Source organism: Strix aluco, chromosome Z, assembly GCF_031877795.1.
Source record: "Strix aluco isolate bStrAlu1 chromosome Z, bStrAlu1.hap1, whole genome shotgun sequence".
Lineage (NCBI taxonomy): Eukaryota > Metazoa > Chordata > Aves > Strigiformes > Strigidae > Strix > Strix aluco.
The window spans coordinates 71,957,517-71,974,580 of NC_133971.1; the positions used below are offsets into that span (position 1 = coordinate 71,957,517).

General features: G+C 40.1%; 1 protein-coding gene across 1 annotated transcript in view; it reads left to right on the forward strand.

The window, feature by feature from the left end:
- The window catches only part of SLC28A3 (solute carrier family 28 member 3), a 47,400-nt gene that overhangs the window by 20,481 nt on the left and 9,855 nt on the right, over positions 1-17,064 (forward strand). Inside the window, exons 4-12 of the mRNA XM_074813664.1 lie at positions 382-473; positions 1,900-2,089; positions 4,080-4,224; positions 5,882-5,995; positions 7,427-7,504; positions 13,009-13,089; positions 14,036-14,116; positions 15,169-15,294; positions 16,457-16,587. Coding sequence (XP_074669765.1) covers positions 382-473; positions 1,900-2,089; positions 4,080-4,224; positions 5,882-5,995; positions 7,427-7,504; positions 13,009-13,089; positions 14,036-14,116; positions 15,169-15,294; positions 16,457-16,587 — 1,038 coding nt within the window. The remainder of the gene's footprint in view (positions 1-381; positions 474-1,899; positions 2,090-4,079; positions 4,225-5,881; positions 5,996-7,426; positions 7,505-13,008; positions 13,090-14,035; positions 14,117-15,168; positions 15,295-16,456; positions 16,588-17,064) is intronic.

Sequence of the window (17,064 nt, forward strand, 5' to 3'; positions counted from 1 at the left end):
CTATTAATGGGCTCTGAGTCGTTAACACCTACCCAGTTTGCAGTAACCCTGTTAACAGACCTCTTCACAGAAGAGCTGTACTTCAGAGGCTAGCAGAACTGGCATGTTAACTTCAGCCCATTAGATAGTTGACAGATTGGCCCATTAGATATCTGCCAGATCTTCTTTTTCACTGGTCCAACATCAAACTAAAGAAGTCCCACCAAAAAGCTCTGCAGATGTTGGCACGATTTTCTTTGGCACTTTGGGATTCAAATTTAACCCTTACCAAGTGCAGCATACTCCAGTGGTTTGATCAATTTAACCAGATCTTCCTGTGCAAATTACTCTTTTATCCACAGCTCAAGTTTCTGTTCTGTTTGTTTCTTTGCATTTTCCTAGGCATTTAGAAGAGAAATACGATAAAGCCTGTGAATTTTGCAAGAAACATAAATCCAGAATTCATTACGTGATCTATGGAATTTTAATAACAGGTACAGTATATTACACTCAGGGTTGTTGAAGCCTTATTTATTTACCTATATGAGATTTTAGACTGAGCCTATCTTCTATGTGACACAAAAACTCTCTACTGTCTTAAAGAATACATTTGAAAGGAGGTAAAAGTGAATTTAGTCCCAGAGAAAGCTCCAGATCACAAAACCTCCACTCATTCCCAAACTTAACAAAAGCACAGATCTTGCTACATTACTCCTCCAGCATCTTTCAATCTGACTACCAATTACATTTGGGATAAAAAGATAGTTCAGTCTTTGTGTCTACTCCATTACAAGCCCCCTCTAAGAGGCACATTAAGTTACAGCTGTAGGAACTTGCCCAAAACCATGAAATCACATTAAAAAGAGTCAGGCACCAACTTGGCCTGAACTTAAGTCAGCAGGCTAGAAAGGAAGGTTTTCTGTTCTGACCCATATAACTTAATATCCACAGCAAATGTTTGTTAGAGGAAATGTGGTTTATGTCAGCATGCACTGAAAAGTTATTGATACTCTTTTTTTGTCCCTTTCCTAATTACCCAGTTGGTTTGTTTCCTTCTACTTCACCAGATTTCTTTTTGAGATCCTCCTACTTGAACACTGAGAACACATAGACCTGAAATATGTCTGTATGATAGGCATCAGCATACCATAAAGTGGTTATAAAAGGATCTCTTGCATGCTGAATATCCTGCCCTCCTAGCATCAGCTCGCCTTGCTTTTGTCATAGTACAGGCATATCCTGGCTCAAGAAAGCAAGTGAGTTCTAAGGATGTGTCAGGGCTTCATATGTTAATTACATAAAAAAAAAACCCTTGCCTTACAAAAATCAGTAGTTCTTCCTTATTTGCCATAGACAAAATCAGTTTATTTACAAGAACTGAATATTTCACTGGCCAGCAGCTGTTAACAATGAACCTGGGAAACTGACAAATCATTTCACAGCTACTTTATGAAATAAACTACTTCTAAGCTTCCCAATTACTTGAGAGGGTCATCAAATCAGGCAATTGACAAATGTTTCTAAGTGTTTCTTCTAGCTTTGTTGGATAAACTCATCCTCCTGTGAAAGAAGAAACAAAACACGTTGTTCGTAATTCACAGTTTTTACACAGGATAAAGCAGTTCTGTAGAGGTGTTTATTTTTTCCCAAGTGATTAACATGTTTGATAGGATCTTGGTTTGGCCAAAGCACATAACCTGCTTTGACAGGATGAAAGCCACTTTTTATATCAATGAGCATATCGTAAGTAACAACACTATCTATGAAAGCAAAATTTTTCGGTATTTAGGCCAGGAGTCAGAAAAGCACTTAAAAGATAAACACAGGCCTGACTTTAACCATATCCTTTAAATTTAAGATATGATTCTATTTTTAAAAAGACCAACCTAACCAACATGTATATTCTTGTTTCTGTGACAGCATACTTGGCAGTAGTTATTGCAGCCTGCAGCTTAAATTTTCAGAGAGCCTTACCACTCTTTATCATCACTGTCCTAGCCATCTTTGTCATCTGCTGGGATTTTTTAATAGCTAAGTACGGAGAAAGAATTGCTGCATTCTTTTCCCCTGGCAAAAGGTATCTGGAGAAACAGTGGTTTTGGCTGAAGTGGTAAGTGTGAATTACTTTCTATTTATGCAGAACGACAAAGCATTAGTCAGTTTACCCCTATAGTTCTATTTCAATTTACACACCCACAAGCACAGGGAGATGAATCAATCATACAAATTGCAAAGAATACATACAGAATAATTCAATATTTCAGGCACACCTTTAAGATTGCAATACAGTAGCTAGATATCAAAAATCTTGACAGAAAGTGTAAAAAAATTCCTCAAATTGACATAGGACAAGTTTGTGGTTGCAAGAGAACATGTTCACAGAATTTCAGGTGTGTTGTAGCCTTCTGCACTCATTCTGCAAGCCACAAGGTGCCTCACTGTCACTTGTTCAGAGAGCTGTGAGATTCATAAAAACCTTAACTCTAACATATGCAAACTGCTAAAGACTGAAGTGTATTATTTAGAGAATACTTTTTCACATATCCCCATAGCGATTTTTACTTGACCTTCAGGAATCAAAACATGTCAGCCACACTTAGTGTCATAATAAGATCATACAACCTTATTTGGGATGGTAGACATTCATCTGATAGATAAATGGTAGATACTTAGATCCTTATAGATCTATATCTACCTATAGGTAGATACTTATTCAAAGTATTCCTGAGCAGTTATCATAAAAATTTAAGTTATTCCTGGGAAAATGGGGAGTCAAAGAAGGCTTGTGGACCAAAGAAAAGACCAAATGAAATTTCATTATAAAGGAAAAGGAAACTGGCCAGCTGCCTTCTGTCTCAAATAGGTCACCTTCTATCTGAGAGAGAAAAAGCTCTAAGGAAGAGTCATTTTGGGCTCAGAAGAATGTCCCAATTTATTCTTAAGATTTTGAAATGATTTTGCCACAGGAGCAGGAATGTCTAAGAAAGATGCTATGGAGATTGTGGTCCTTCTGCTCAGGAGCCACATTAGAGAGCAGTCACACACAGGCACCTTCGTTAGACGATCTGGCAGCCTCTTTTGGGACAGGAGCAAACTGAACAGGAGAGCCCTGATGAGCAAGCCAGGGATAGTAAGTGCTGTATTACCTGAGCTGCAGAACTTAAATTGTACATATCACAGATTAAGTGCTTAACTGTAGATCACGGTTACCTGCAAGAGACATAAAATCTGTCATGTGTAGAAAGTGTTATTCAGCATTGCAATGGCCAAGCCATTTTGTGGAGTTGGCCTGCAATATTTTTGATCCAGGTCTAAAACCAGAATTTAGGTATCTAGGTACCTGAAATCAGTGGAAACTAAACAACTGTTAGACACAAGTAACATTAAAGAACTGGGACTATATTTAGTTTAGTTTTCCCCTCTGTAGATGGAATGATGTATTTCCTTGCCTCTCAGGCTGCTGTGATAATTGCCCTCAATATGCAAACTGAACACAGTTCTGTGATAGTGGGGACCATAGAAATGCTGAACACAGATGTCCACATGGCTCTTTTCATTGTTTCTGAGATAGCAAGAATTGTTCTTATTAAAAGGTTTTTTTCTAAACAGACTACAGCCGGTTACAAAGAAGAAAACCATTTATAACCTGCTCCTCAATAGTGTGTTTCTTAGACCCACCAGTTAAACAGCACAATGCAATTCATAAAAACCACAGCCTGTCTTGCCCACAGCTAAGAAAAGACTCAATAAAGAAGACAGGAAAGGAAAAGGAGGATGGAGTGAAAAAGGAGGGTATCTTCTCACACCTCATTTAATAGAAACACCCAGACAAAAGTTACTCATGCTTTATTGGGTTTCCCCCACACTCTGACTTTGGGGACATGGTTGGAGGACATTTCTCTGGATGCCACCAAGGGATGTTGTTGCCAGAGTTGCATTAGCAAAGGCAGGTTCCTGTTTGTGTAGAGCTTCACATTTCAGCTTAATACATTGCTCAGAGAGTTCATTCACAGATAAAGATGTAAATCTTGTAGAGAGGGGAAGGGAAAGGAATGTCTGTTCTTCTTCAGGATGTCATGCCTGACACTTTTTTTTTCTAGGGTGTTGTGTGTGGCTTTTATTATAACCATCATCTGCTGGCTCATCTTTGACACAGCAAAACAGGGATCCCGCCAGCTAATCTCCTTTGGTGGGCTTGTGATGTATGTTCTCTTGATGTTTATCTTTTCCAAATACCCAAACAGAGTGAGTATTTAGTCCATGTTGGATATTTTGGAGTTTTTTGTTCAATGTCTCAAATGCTCTTCCTCTTCCCTAGAACCAAGTTCAATAAGAGTAACAGAAAGCTGATGAACGTCAAAATTTAGGTTTACCAAAACCCAGTGATGTATTTCATTTCTGAGGAAAGTAATTTTGCTCTGACGTCTTGGGGAGCATGTGTGGGGCTATACCAGCATCTGGCTCTCAGTATTTTGGGAGACCTCTGCCCATCCTTTGTTCCAGCCCTGATGCATATTGGAACACATTTGCTTCTAGAGCATCAGTGCAAGCTGAGGCAGGCCTGCTTCATGCTTTCCACCCACAGGAGGCTCACCACAGTCCTCAGGACATCACAAACACTCATTTGAGGACACTGTCATCACATTAACATAAATCACAGGGAGCTGGAGATGTGCTTCCCTTGTGTAGCTCTTAATCCTTCACAAGTTTGATTACCACTGCAATGCAGCAGCTGAGGCCAAGCTGAAGAACTCACTTTTCACTAACCTACTCCCACAGGCTTGTCAATGCCATTTTTTTTTTTTCATTTTCCAGCTGAGATGTCCACTCTGTACTGCTGTGATATTACAAAGGGGTTACTTCAGCAACTACAACTTTCCACCTCAGCTTTTACCTGTGTGCATACCTAGCATGCAGCACATGCTTTCAACAGTCATATATTAATCCATTGTCCAGGTCACCAAGTTTCACCAACACTTTTTCAACTTTCCTGCATCAGTGCGGAGACTTTCTTAATAGAAAAAGTCCCCTCAGCAGGGACTAATACACCTGCCACTCCCCATCCTTTGCAACTGCTGCTATCTCCAACTGAGGTGAAAACTCATGTACTCCAACGCTTTCTGCTTTCCCATGGGTCCTCATTACACCTAATTGGCTTGTGTTATTCAAATATCATCTGAATAAATTAGAGTGACATCTCAGCTCTTTGCCTTGTAAATAATCTGATTCAATTTTCACAAAACAAAGACGTTTTCTGAGGTAGCAGAGCAGAAATCTGTGGTGTAGTGAAGAGGGACTGGTCACAGGCAGCCACAGTTTTTCCTGCAACTGCTTTTATGTCACATGAGTTGCAATATCTAACTGTGATTAGTTCTCAAGTATCAGAGCTCTTTAGAGCTGGGGAACAGAAACAGAGTTGAAATTACCCAAACACACACAAAAAAAATGTAGCAAAATCTCCTTATTCCCAGTCCAGATATGTGAAGAATCTGCATGCTTGGTTACCTTTTTTTGGATGTTTTCATTCCAGTTGAAAAAAAAAAGAGAAGAATCATGTCTGCTGCCCTCATGTACGTCCATTTCATCTATAAACTATAGCACAGGAAGAACTATCTCTCCTTTTCCCACTTCTTGATTACTTGCAGTCTATGATGGTGAATGGGCATGTCCATATTTCATGGCCAGGCTTTCAACAGTTGGCTCAGATGGAGACATCCACATTGTAGAGCTCTCAAATTAGGAGGGGTGATTCACGCTCCAAGTCCCCTGCAACCTGTTTTGGCAGATGCTTCTATCCTGCAGTACAATCAGACAATCCCTTATATTATTTTAACAAACATCTGAAGTATAATTAATTTAAATAACAAGTGGTTTCTTTATTTTTATTTTTCTGTCCATCTAGGTTGCTTGGAGACCAGTATTTTCAGGAATAGGAATGCAGTTTATCCTTGGGCTTCTTGTACTGAGGACCAAAGTGGGGTTTGATGTATTTAACTGGCTAGGCATTCAGATCCAGGTAAGCTACTGGGCAAAAAGTTCAATTTTTATAGAATTTTCTCTCTTGAGACTCTTACATAACAGCCGGTCAGATCAAGGTTCTATTTGTCTCTGGATGTTTTCCCCTCTTGAGGAAAACTGTGTTCTGAGAAGAGTAATTGACTACCTGAATTCAACCTTCTCATTCTTTTTTGTCCAGCTAATACAAGACCATGTGGGACAGGCTGATGAGTAATGGTCAGAATGACCCTGCTTCTTAAAGACTTTACCATCCTTGGGCTGAAATTATAACTTGCACCCTCCAAACACAAAAATGCTATTGTTCCAGGGCACTCAGAGAAACTCTTAGACCTGGCCCAAATCCAAAGCATCCTTGCAGTAGACCTGATATGCTGAAAAGCCTTGAGATTTAGCAGGGCTGAACCACCATTGTCTTCAGAGTAGTCACAGTCCTGGCCTTAGGGACATTTCATAGTTCTCACGACATATAAGAAAATTCAACTACAGGTAGAAAAATTCACAGCTGTGAGCAGCAAAGGATCTCTAGAGAGGGGTCTGTAGGTGCCCCTGCAGGCAGTCTGAAGGCACAAAGTTTTTTGAAGTAGTCCATTACTGTAAAGTAATAAGAGAAGTCCAAAATGTAGATCAGAGAATACCCACTGACTTTTCACCCCAAGGATACTATTCACTTAGCTGTTCTTCACAGTACAGATAATTAAGTGCATTTAAAACAAAACAGTGCAGAATGTACTGTCTGCAAGGGAGCAAAGGTACATTCTTGATGTCTATCTGGGTGCTAATCTGCAAGCGGTGGGAGTCATCTGGATTTTGCCACCAGGTTCTCAGTCTCCTCTTTCATCTCTGACTGAAGTGGGCCCAGTGCTCCCTTTCGTTAGCTCCATACGGCTTACGGTCACTCCTGTCATAACTCATTACTCCAGCTATTATGTCTCTATTTGCATATGTTGGCATCAGGACCATAAAAATGCACCACTGTATCAGAATTAAAAGCAGATTTTTTTTAGACTGGCTTTTGGCTACTTCTTTCAAAACTCATTACTTCAGCCATTAAATCTCTGTTTTAAACTGTATTGTTTATTGCACTTATTTGCATGAGAGGGAGTGTAGAAATGCACCACAGTATCTGGATTAAAAAATAAATTATCCTTTTAGAATAGTTTATGGCCTTTATCATGTTGTGTACTGAAGGCAAATGTGCCCTCTGCTGTTGCTGTTCATCTACATACTCTGAATCATCCTGTGCTCTCAGCCGAGCAGAGCAGAGACTGTGGGTTCAGCCAGACACAGTCAGTGAAGCATGGACCCATACAGAGCAGACCACAAGCTCCTTGGACCTCACCATACCTGTGCAAGACAACTAGCAATATTTGCTTAGTTTTTGACAGGGTCACAGAGCTTATGGCTAACTTTCTTTGTTTTCTGTCCCTAGACTTTTCTGGAGTACTCTGACACAGGTGCTAAATTTGTATTTGGTGAGAAATATACGAATCATTTCTTTGCTTTTAAGGTAAGACAGGTTTTATGTATACTGTATGTGGCAGATAGATAACAGAAAAAAGAACAGTATGGCTGGGAAATAAATTCATTGTATGTCATCTGATACCAGTGCAGTCACCAGAGAGATCAGCTAAGAGGTAAACTATTCCATACTGTGTGACACTCTGAATAGAAAATTTGGGAAACCCACAAAAAGCCCTTCATTTACTGTTGTAAAATGAGTTAGCTTACACTTGTTTAGTCTAATTTTAACAATGCTTATCACAAGTAGACAGAACTTTGGGATATGTTTCTACAAGGAACAGGTTGAAAGGCTCCTACCTGGTCACTGAAAGAAATATTACCTCCAGCCTATCTTCCCCATCTCTCCACAAGTAAAGGGTGCTATACCATCATATGCTGTTCTGTCCTAGAATGCTGTGCAGACCACTGCCTTGTAGACATTCCCCCTGTAGAAGTGGAAAGCCTAGACATGTACTTATACCAGGTAGAAGAGATAGAAGCTGCAATAAGCAGGAAGAATTACCTTACATTATTATAACATTAGTAAGATCCCAGGGAGATTTCCCAGCTCTCCCTTAGGAGACTTTGTTGGGAAACTGCTGGAATACAGCTTATGTGCTCTGTGCTCTCTAATCTGCACCAGCATCCTGTCTGACTTTGCTTCCACACGTAGCTCATGCCATAGTACCTGTTTAGGCTGGAATTAAGAACATAGAAAGCAAACAAAAACCCCAAACCAAACAACCATGAGAAATGTATCAGGACTTTCTCAGATACCATTATTCTGTCTGGTATTTCAGACAGCTGACCATGGGTTTACACACCTTTTATCTTTTTTTTTTCTGGATGTGATACTCCGAACTGGATATTCTTCACACTTAGCTCTTTCACTACTTAAGAAAAAAAATGCTACCTGTAAAATACGCTGCTACTAAGAATAGTCAGAACATCTTAGAGGAGGAAAAAAATTAAGCACTTTAGCAAGAAATATAAATTATATTTTAATTGCAGTATTTTTGTACCTTCCACTTCACTTTCCAGTTTCCTCTCACCTTTACTCTGTTGAGCAGTCAAATGACAATTTGCATTCACAGTTACATATTTTTGGGGTGAAATGGTTTAATTCCCACCCCCAATGTTATTTTTCCTGTCTTTTTCCTCAACACCTTGTGAATATGATATTTTCAAGGTGGTTTTTTAGTGCCTCAGTGATGATGCAAAATATGTTGCTGACTAAAGCCATAACTAGGGATCAGGCAGTCAAAAGTTTTATTCTGTGTATGCACACATCCATCAGTCTTATTTCATGGGATAAACTGGCAGAAGACATGTAGAATTTCTGGAAGAGGATAACAGCAACAAGTAGCTTATTTTCACACTGAAAAACAAGAAAGCAACACTCATGAGTTGATTTTCAGAGCTGCCTGTCTTGGTATAGGAATATATATGGTAAACAGAGTGGCAGACAAGTGCACAGCAACACCAAAACATACTCCATCTGCTCCTCCTGTAGAAAGAGATTTCTCTCTTCCAGCATCAGTGAGGGACAGCCAGCCTATTCTCTCATGAAACACTTGTCATTTATGTAGAGATTAAGATGGTCAAAAGTGCTCTTTTGTCTCTGTCAGATATTTTATGTTTGCATGTAGCATTGAGCTGTCCAAATCTTGCCCCAAGATACAGCACAGCACCCTCCAAAAGAGAAACCTCTCAATCTCAGTTTAGCTCTTGAGAGAGAGTAGACAAGTGATAGGGTATATCTTCACAGAAAACTGTCAGAGCCCAGTTGTAGCCATACTGCATCCTTAGTGGTATGCAGGTACACCTCAGTTTTCTGCTAACTTAGATGAACACAGCTACCAGAGCAGACACATCCCTTGCATGTACTCACTGAGTGTTCTGACCAGCCCCACTACAGCCTTTGAGCACACAGTCTTGGAAGCACTAATTAGCCATAAATACATGCATTTGCATGCATAAACTGCATTTTTTTAAATGTGTATTCGTGCATGCAGATGCAGAGTTTTGGAGTTCTGTAAAAAACTTGCCCACATAAACAAGCACACCCAAGTACTTAAAGTAGGCAGAAAAAAACCTCATAGTACTAAGTCATCTATCCTGTTGACTATGAAAGGCAAAGTTTGCATTGAGCAAGCAGGAAATTAGACTGCTGTCATATCAGTAGCTTGCTTTGCTGATACTGATACTTTGCTACTTCCTTGCTATGCCAGAAGGATTTTGACTATGGCTCCCTGAGAACGGCTTTGATTTGAAGGTCAGGCTTTAGGAGTGTCTGAAACCAGGATGTTTCTTAAACATAAACAGCAACTTCTTCTTTAAAGGTACATAAGGAAAAAACTGAACAGTTCAGAGTACCCACATGTCTGAGGCAGACTCTTGCACTCAGAGAATAAGGGCACTCTAGCAGAAAGAGGGAACTAGGAGTCCATGAGACAGAAGAATGAGTTTTAAGAGCTTTTGTTTTCTTAAAAGTAATTTCATGCAATCTTTGAAAGAAATAAATGGGACCCTTGACCTTTTATTTTCAAATACATTTCACATTTAACCAACAAAGGAAACACTGCCAGTTAAGGCCGATGTTCCACCATGACTTCCCCCTGCTCTGCAGATATTCCTACACTCACAGGATGTGCGATACCCCCATGGTTACAGAGGGAAGATATTCTGACTCCTTGGATCATCCCTGTGCCTCCTTTTCTCCCCCCTCAATCCCCTAGTTCTCCAGACCCCTCCTCAAATACAAAAGTTTGCATGGGGTATTCCTCACCTGCCCAGATCCTGTACCCTCAGCTCCAGCAAAGCTGAGCTCCTTCCACCCTCCCCAGACTTGCTCCTAGACTGAGGTCCCTTTGCCCTCTGGGTGCTTTGCTAGATTCCTGACTCAGAAACACCACCAGAGCTTTCCCCTCCTTCCCCATGACCCTGCACATCTCTTCACCATTGAGGTATTACCTGGACATGCATGTCCTGCTACCCAAGCCCTAAGACCCTCAGAGGGAGCCCTCCAACATTATTGATCCTGTGCCACCTACTTCGCTGGTTTTGTCAACACGAAGAGGAGGAAGGAGAGTATGGGAAGCGGGAGAAGACTCTCCTGTGTTAGTTTTCCCACTCTTGTCTCACCTGCAATGTGCAACCACACGTGGGCCCAGCATGAAGGCAAAGCTACTCTCAGGGCTGGAGGAGAGGAGGTGGCCATTCCATGTAGACATAGAACAGAAAGAGTTTTCCTGAGGCTGTTCTTTCCTCTCTTCCGAGTTTCAAAACCACTGACTTAATGCTTCAGTGCATTAACACCATGGGGAGCCTTTCTGTAAAAGAGTTCTGTTTTTTTCAGTTGAACTAGTTGTTTCATGTTAAGTGCCTTTAATTGCATTTATCTCTGTGGACAACACAATTGAAAACCCACTGCAATATTGCAAGTAGATTATTTACATTCTGCATATTTTAGGGTAATAATTTGCCAGTGTTTTCCACATGATTTTGTTATGCCTTAGATAAAAGGTATCCTGGACATGACAAATAGTTATAATTACTTGTTAAATGGTTGATACACCTTTCTGATGAAGACATAACATTATAGTACCACGTTAAGTCAATGGGCATTTAGGCAGAAGGGTTTAGTTGTACAATAGTCCCCAAATTCTTTATGCAGTCAAGACACAAATGATGACAACTGAAAAATAAATTCCCTGTTTCATAAAGACAAATGCATCATCCATAAATGCCTGCAACTGCAAAAATGAAAAAATATGTTTCAAAATTATCGAAGGTATTTTCAGAGGAATGTGCACAAGAAGCAAGGCAAAGGGTGCCAGCTGTTACCCAGCATAGGCAGTACATTGTCTTCTTGCTTCTTCAGCTAAAACCAAAACACAGCTCTCAAACCTGAGAGTTCCTCTCATCCATTTGGAGTGACAGACTGGAGGACACTCACTTATGGCTTTTACCATCCAGTACGGACAGTTTTGACCTTTCCCTGTCTGCCCACTGCCTCTCCAGACCCATTTTCCTACAGGCATCCAGGCAGTCCCTACTTGTGCCAGGGTCTGGAGTCAGCTGGGAGCCAGATGCCTTTCCAGCTAGCACACTATTAGGAACAGGGAGGGGGAATGACAGGAGAGAAACAGCATGGGAGAAGGGTGTTACTTCTACTGAACTAAACTTTCCACTATCACCGCATGGCAAACCACCCCTAGAGGATCGCTAAAAGGATCAGAGAATCAAACTAGAGAAAGCAGCCTTATATTAACTTGTAGAAGAGCACAACAATTGCACTGTTGCACTGTTTCCTTTCAGTTAAAGATTCTGATCACGCAAATTGAGTTTCCAAACCTTTATCAAAATTGCTGGTAGTGCTAACACTCCTCTAGAAAGGCAGAGCTTCTATTTACTGAAAAGCTCTGAACTAGCAAAGTGTTTTGTTCTTTTTCATTCTGTTCCTTACTTTTATTTATAATGCATTATGCCCTCAGCTGAACACACATAAAAGCTTCCTAGTGTTAGTGGTACTGTTTTAACTGTAACTAATCTGTCTGCCTAATTTTGGACTTTTGTGGGGATTTTTCTTCCTGTCGTATACCTGCATAGAAATGCTGAGATCCTGTGTATTTAACATACTTGAGAACCAAGTGATACTAGTTTTATTCAGATGAAATAACAACACATTTAATAACCCATCAGATCGTGGGTTAGGCATTCATACAATTCTTTTAAATTATATGTTTAAGGAAAACATTTTTCCTTCAGTCTCCACTGAAAGAGACTTATATTTGATTCTTGTATTTAATAAGTATACACCTGTGAGTTTGTTTTTAAGAAGATTCTGTCTCTGCTTACTGTTACAGAGCCCTTGAATAGACCACATTGTCATTATAATCAATCCTATAAATAGAGCAGAACAAAAGAGGATTTTTCTGCAGTGTGTTATTAAAAGGCAGCTACACAGTACAGGCTTTCTAAGGAAGCTGCCTCTTGATTCTGTGAAATCAAGTCAGCTACAATCCCAATCAAAATCTCCAACTTCAGCTTATATAACAGTCTAAAGTGTGTTTTTTAAACACAGACACAGAGAAGTTGGGCTCTGAATTCTATGCCACAGTCCCACTGTATTTCTGTTCATGATTTTTGAAGTCTATAGATGTAGATATCCAAGTCTTTGTAGATGCCATTGCCCAGTAAATGTTTGAGCTGACTTACACATGGCTATAAACTAATGCATATCATGTTAAACCAGACAGTTTCAAAACCATTGCAGTCCTGTTAGAAAACTATGTAGATATATGAAAAATAGTGAATTCTAGCACAAACATAAACAATGAGTATAGAAGGTTAAAAATTTCACAGCATAAATGTAAACTTAATTATGAGTTTTCAATACGTTTATCTCCAGAAGTATGAGCCTCTTTTTTTCAAAAATTAAATGGCCTATAGCATCAAGGAAAGGAAAACCGCCATAGAAGTGTTAATGATTTTGTGTCTCCAAAACAGGTCCTGCCAATTGTGGTCTTTTTCAGCACAGTAATGTCTGTGCTCTACCACGTCGGGTTCATGCAGTGGCTCATTGGAAAGGTATGAATTTTTGCCAGTAGGTACTAGTTTGACTAGTATGGGACACTTTTTGAACACATACAGCTGAACTGTAACATTGGCACTGACCAAGCTGCTCAGGGGTAGATATATGAAAAGTAGTTGTTTATTTTTAACCTGGAAATAGTTCCAAATGTTACCACTGAAAATCCTAATTGCCGTCACATGGCACACTTTCGTCCCTCCCCAGCCTGGTTTTATTTCTAATGTCATAGTAATTGTTAGATTTTCCTGGCTAGCTTTAGTATTCCTCAGATGCCATGCTTGCTTAAATCTTCCTTTCTGCCTGCCCCTCTCCGAGCCCCCAAAGTGCAGGATGGGGGTTACATCACAGACAGTGGATTTCTGCTCTCTGCTATGCATGGAAGTAGCAATTGCATATACCATCCTGTCACAGATCCCCAGAATAAGATCAGAGTCTGTTTCCTCACCTCATGCTCTAAGTGTTCGTTTCTGTCAGGTCCTATGTCCAGTCCCAGTGTCCATTAAGATAAGAGCAAGTCCACAGAAAGTCCATTTCCCCTGTCTGCCCAATGAACTTATCATATGAGGGAAAAGATCTTTCTGCATTGTGGTAGTTAAACCTTATTTAAAGGTACTCGTAATAAAAGTCCTTTGTCCTCCTCATTCACAGGATCATATAAGCACCACAAACCTCATCCAGCTGAAATTGTGTGCTAAAATTTCTACGAGGCATTTTTAGCCTTAATCTAAATTTCACATTTTTTTTCCCTTCATATGGTCCAAGTCCCTTTGAACAGGTACATAAGTAATAAGGACACATCAAAATATCTGCTTTGATTAATTTAGTTTAACAATTTAGTGCCCAGAAGGAGCTTGGGGTTCTCTCAATTCTGTTAAATTATTCTTCCTCTGGCTTACGTAGCATGTGTTTTGGGTTTTTTTTTTTCATTTTTAATCATTTTAGGTTGGCTGGATAATGCAGATTTTCATGGGGACAACTCCTGTTGAGTCTCTGGTAGCTGCAGGTAACATATTTGTGGGACAGGTGAGTTGGAACACAGTAAAATGTAATAGCACAGGATTTCTGAATACTGAGAAATACTGCAGCTCAATGAACATCTGTGTATGAAAAAAATCATCACTTCATATGAAGCTAGGAATCCAGTACAGCAGGACTGGTGGCTGATTTCCAGAATTGCAGTACATTCATACGTTGGCAGTGATGCATAATGGGGTGGGTTTTGGGAACCATATGTTTTCCCAACAGAAAGTCAAGCACAAACACAGGTGATAGATCTCCTTTAAAATTACTACCAGACTACTCCAAGGCTATGAAGAAATAGCAGTTGCAGGTTGTTTTCAACTGAAAAGGCAAAAGGGATGAAAAGAGGGCATATGAAACAGGCAAGAGCAGGAAGGACACACAATGAAGAGAACTAAGATCCAGGGCTGCCTGTCCAAGGCCTTAGCCACAAAAGCATGGGACAGAGTCTAATAGTCCAGTTTAATGGGAAATCCATTAAACCCACACTACAGCAGTGTCTGTCCCAGGCTTCAAAGCAGCGTGGAAAGATCACCAAGCAGCATTCAAGCTCAAAAGCAACATTAGCATATCAGTTATTTAACAGTGGTCCATCACTGTATCACATGGCTTCAAGATTTAAACTAGTACTTCTGCATGACACTGCCTCTAGGATGTGCTCACACACATGTCAGAGGGGCTGGGAGCTTTAAGCTGCCCATAGTGACTAGTGCGCATGTTTCACTTGACGCACAGCCTTACCTGTGGCTCAGACCTGTGACTGTCCCTAACTCTTTCAGAATTGGATTAGGATTTCTTGGCAGTTTCATTGGCCCTTTGGAGGGACAACAAACCAGCAAGAATTGTCTTCAGACAAGATAGATGTTGGTATAATTTTCCTTTTTGGGGTAAAAAAACTCCAATTTATTAATATTCAGAACACTCATTAGCACTAAGATTAACTACTCAAAGACACCTAAGAAAGTGTGATGCAGCCATTCATTTTTATGTCCTGTTAATAAAACTCCGAGGGTTTGTTGGGAAGTTCTTAATTTGTAGTTGTTTTTCACTTCCAGACAGAGTCTCCTCTCCTGATACGGCCCTACTTACCATACATCACCAAATCTGAACTCCATGCAGTCATGACAGCAGGGTTCTCAACTATTGCTGGAAGTGTCTTAGGAGCATATATTTCTTTTGGGGTAAGATGGGGAAAGAGAACTGGAAAATATATACTGTTTATCTGAAATCATGTAAGTATAGACACCCAACTAAAACGTTCTGGGAGTATACCTGAGTCATTCCCATCTTTTTTTTTTTTTTTTTTTCCTGAAGGAATTAACCATAAAAATCCTCTGTCTTCTGACAGTAAAAAGGATACCAAGATCTGACGTTGAAGATATTAAGTAGCACAAACATCTACCTAAGTAATAGAAGAGAGACTTCCTGCCATAGCAAGGAAATGACTGATTTGTATACTTTCCTACAGTCCAGATGAACTGATGTGGAATATACTAACTGATCAACCCTCCCACTTCTGTGGCAGTGATATAGATAAAGTCCTTCAGGAGTGATTGCTAGCCATGTGAGTCTGATGAGTTGACTTGTGACTGAGATTCTAGTGATGCTGTACAAACACAGGTAGTAGTTAAACATCTCATCTGCTGAGGGGTTGACAGCACAAAGCCAGAAAAACAGGGTTGAAGGTGTGATTTATGATCAGAGTCACTGGGGGATAGTTGATAAATTTATTAGTTCCATATTTGAATAAAATACAGTGGAGAGGCAGAGGCAAGAATGGAGTATTGGCCAAAAAGAATGAGAGAGTGAGAGAAGGAGAGAGAGAAATACTGCAGAAGTTAGCAAAGTTGTTTTGTGTATAAATTTGTGGAAGAAGAGGCGAAAGGGGAATAGAGGAAGTTATGTTATAATTTATGTAATTTTTTTTTTTTTAAAAAACACAACTTCAAGGGGTAAAATATTTTTCTGCCATTGCAAGGCATACAGGGAGGTGTTAAGGAAGGCTGGCTCTCACTCAGCTGATCCATTATTGCTACACCCGGCTGCCCTCAGTGGACCTGGCTTTCTTTGTTTCTTTTGACTTCTGGCTTGCCATTAGAGAGGAGTGAAGCAGTTTGCCTCTTAGAAAGATTATTCTGTACTTTTCACCCCTTAGACTTTTTCTGTCTCCAACTGGCATTCTCCTGTATTGCTCCTTCTTTTCTTTTCCTTAGGAGTAACGTGAAGTCTTTAATGATGCCCCATAGAAAAATCATCCAAGCATCTAACAATTTTAATTGCTTTCCTTCATGTTTGTGCATAATGTGGTTATCACAGTGTATTTTCTGTCACCTGGAATTCTAGGTTTCTGCCTCCCACCTGCTGACTGCTTCTGTCATGTCAGCACCAGCATCATTAGCCATGTCCAAACTGTTCTGGCCTGAAACTGAAAAGCCTACAGTAACTCTGAGGAGTGGCCTACAAATGGCAAAAGGGTAAGCTGATCTAGTTTTTAGTTAATAGTAATACTCATGCAAAAATGAGATTTGGAAAAATAACTTCTCACACATAAGGACAGGGGTAGTACATGGTAGATGTGCAAGCAATAATTCAATTGCACATAAATATACCCCCAAGGAGTAGTTTGTGGATTCAGGTGAAGCATGCCCCATTACAATATATGAAGCTATCACTACCCGTTGGGACAGGCACAGAGATGCCAAGCACCTGGGCTGGACAGTAGACTCTCCAAAGAAAGAGGAAAATACCTACCTGAGGCGAGCCACCAAGAGATTTTCCCATTTGCTCTGTTGTTGTCTTTCCTTTGTAACAAATCTGTAAATGCAAATGTGCAGAAGCAAAGGTGAAGCAATCATTTCAACCATGACAGCAGCAAACTTGTTGCCCATCTGCAAGGTCTCACTTGCCTTGAGAACTACATGCAAAACAAAAAGGCTTGTAAGGAGCTGTTC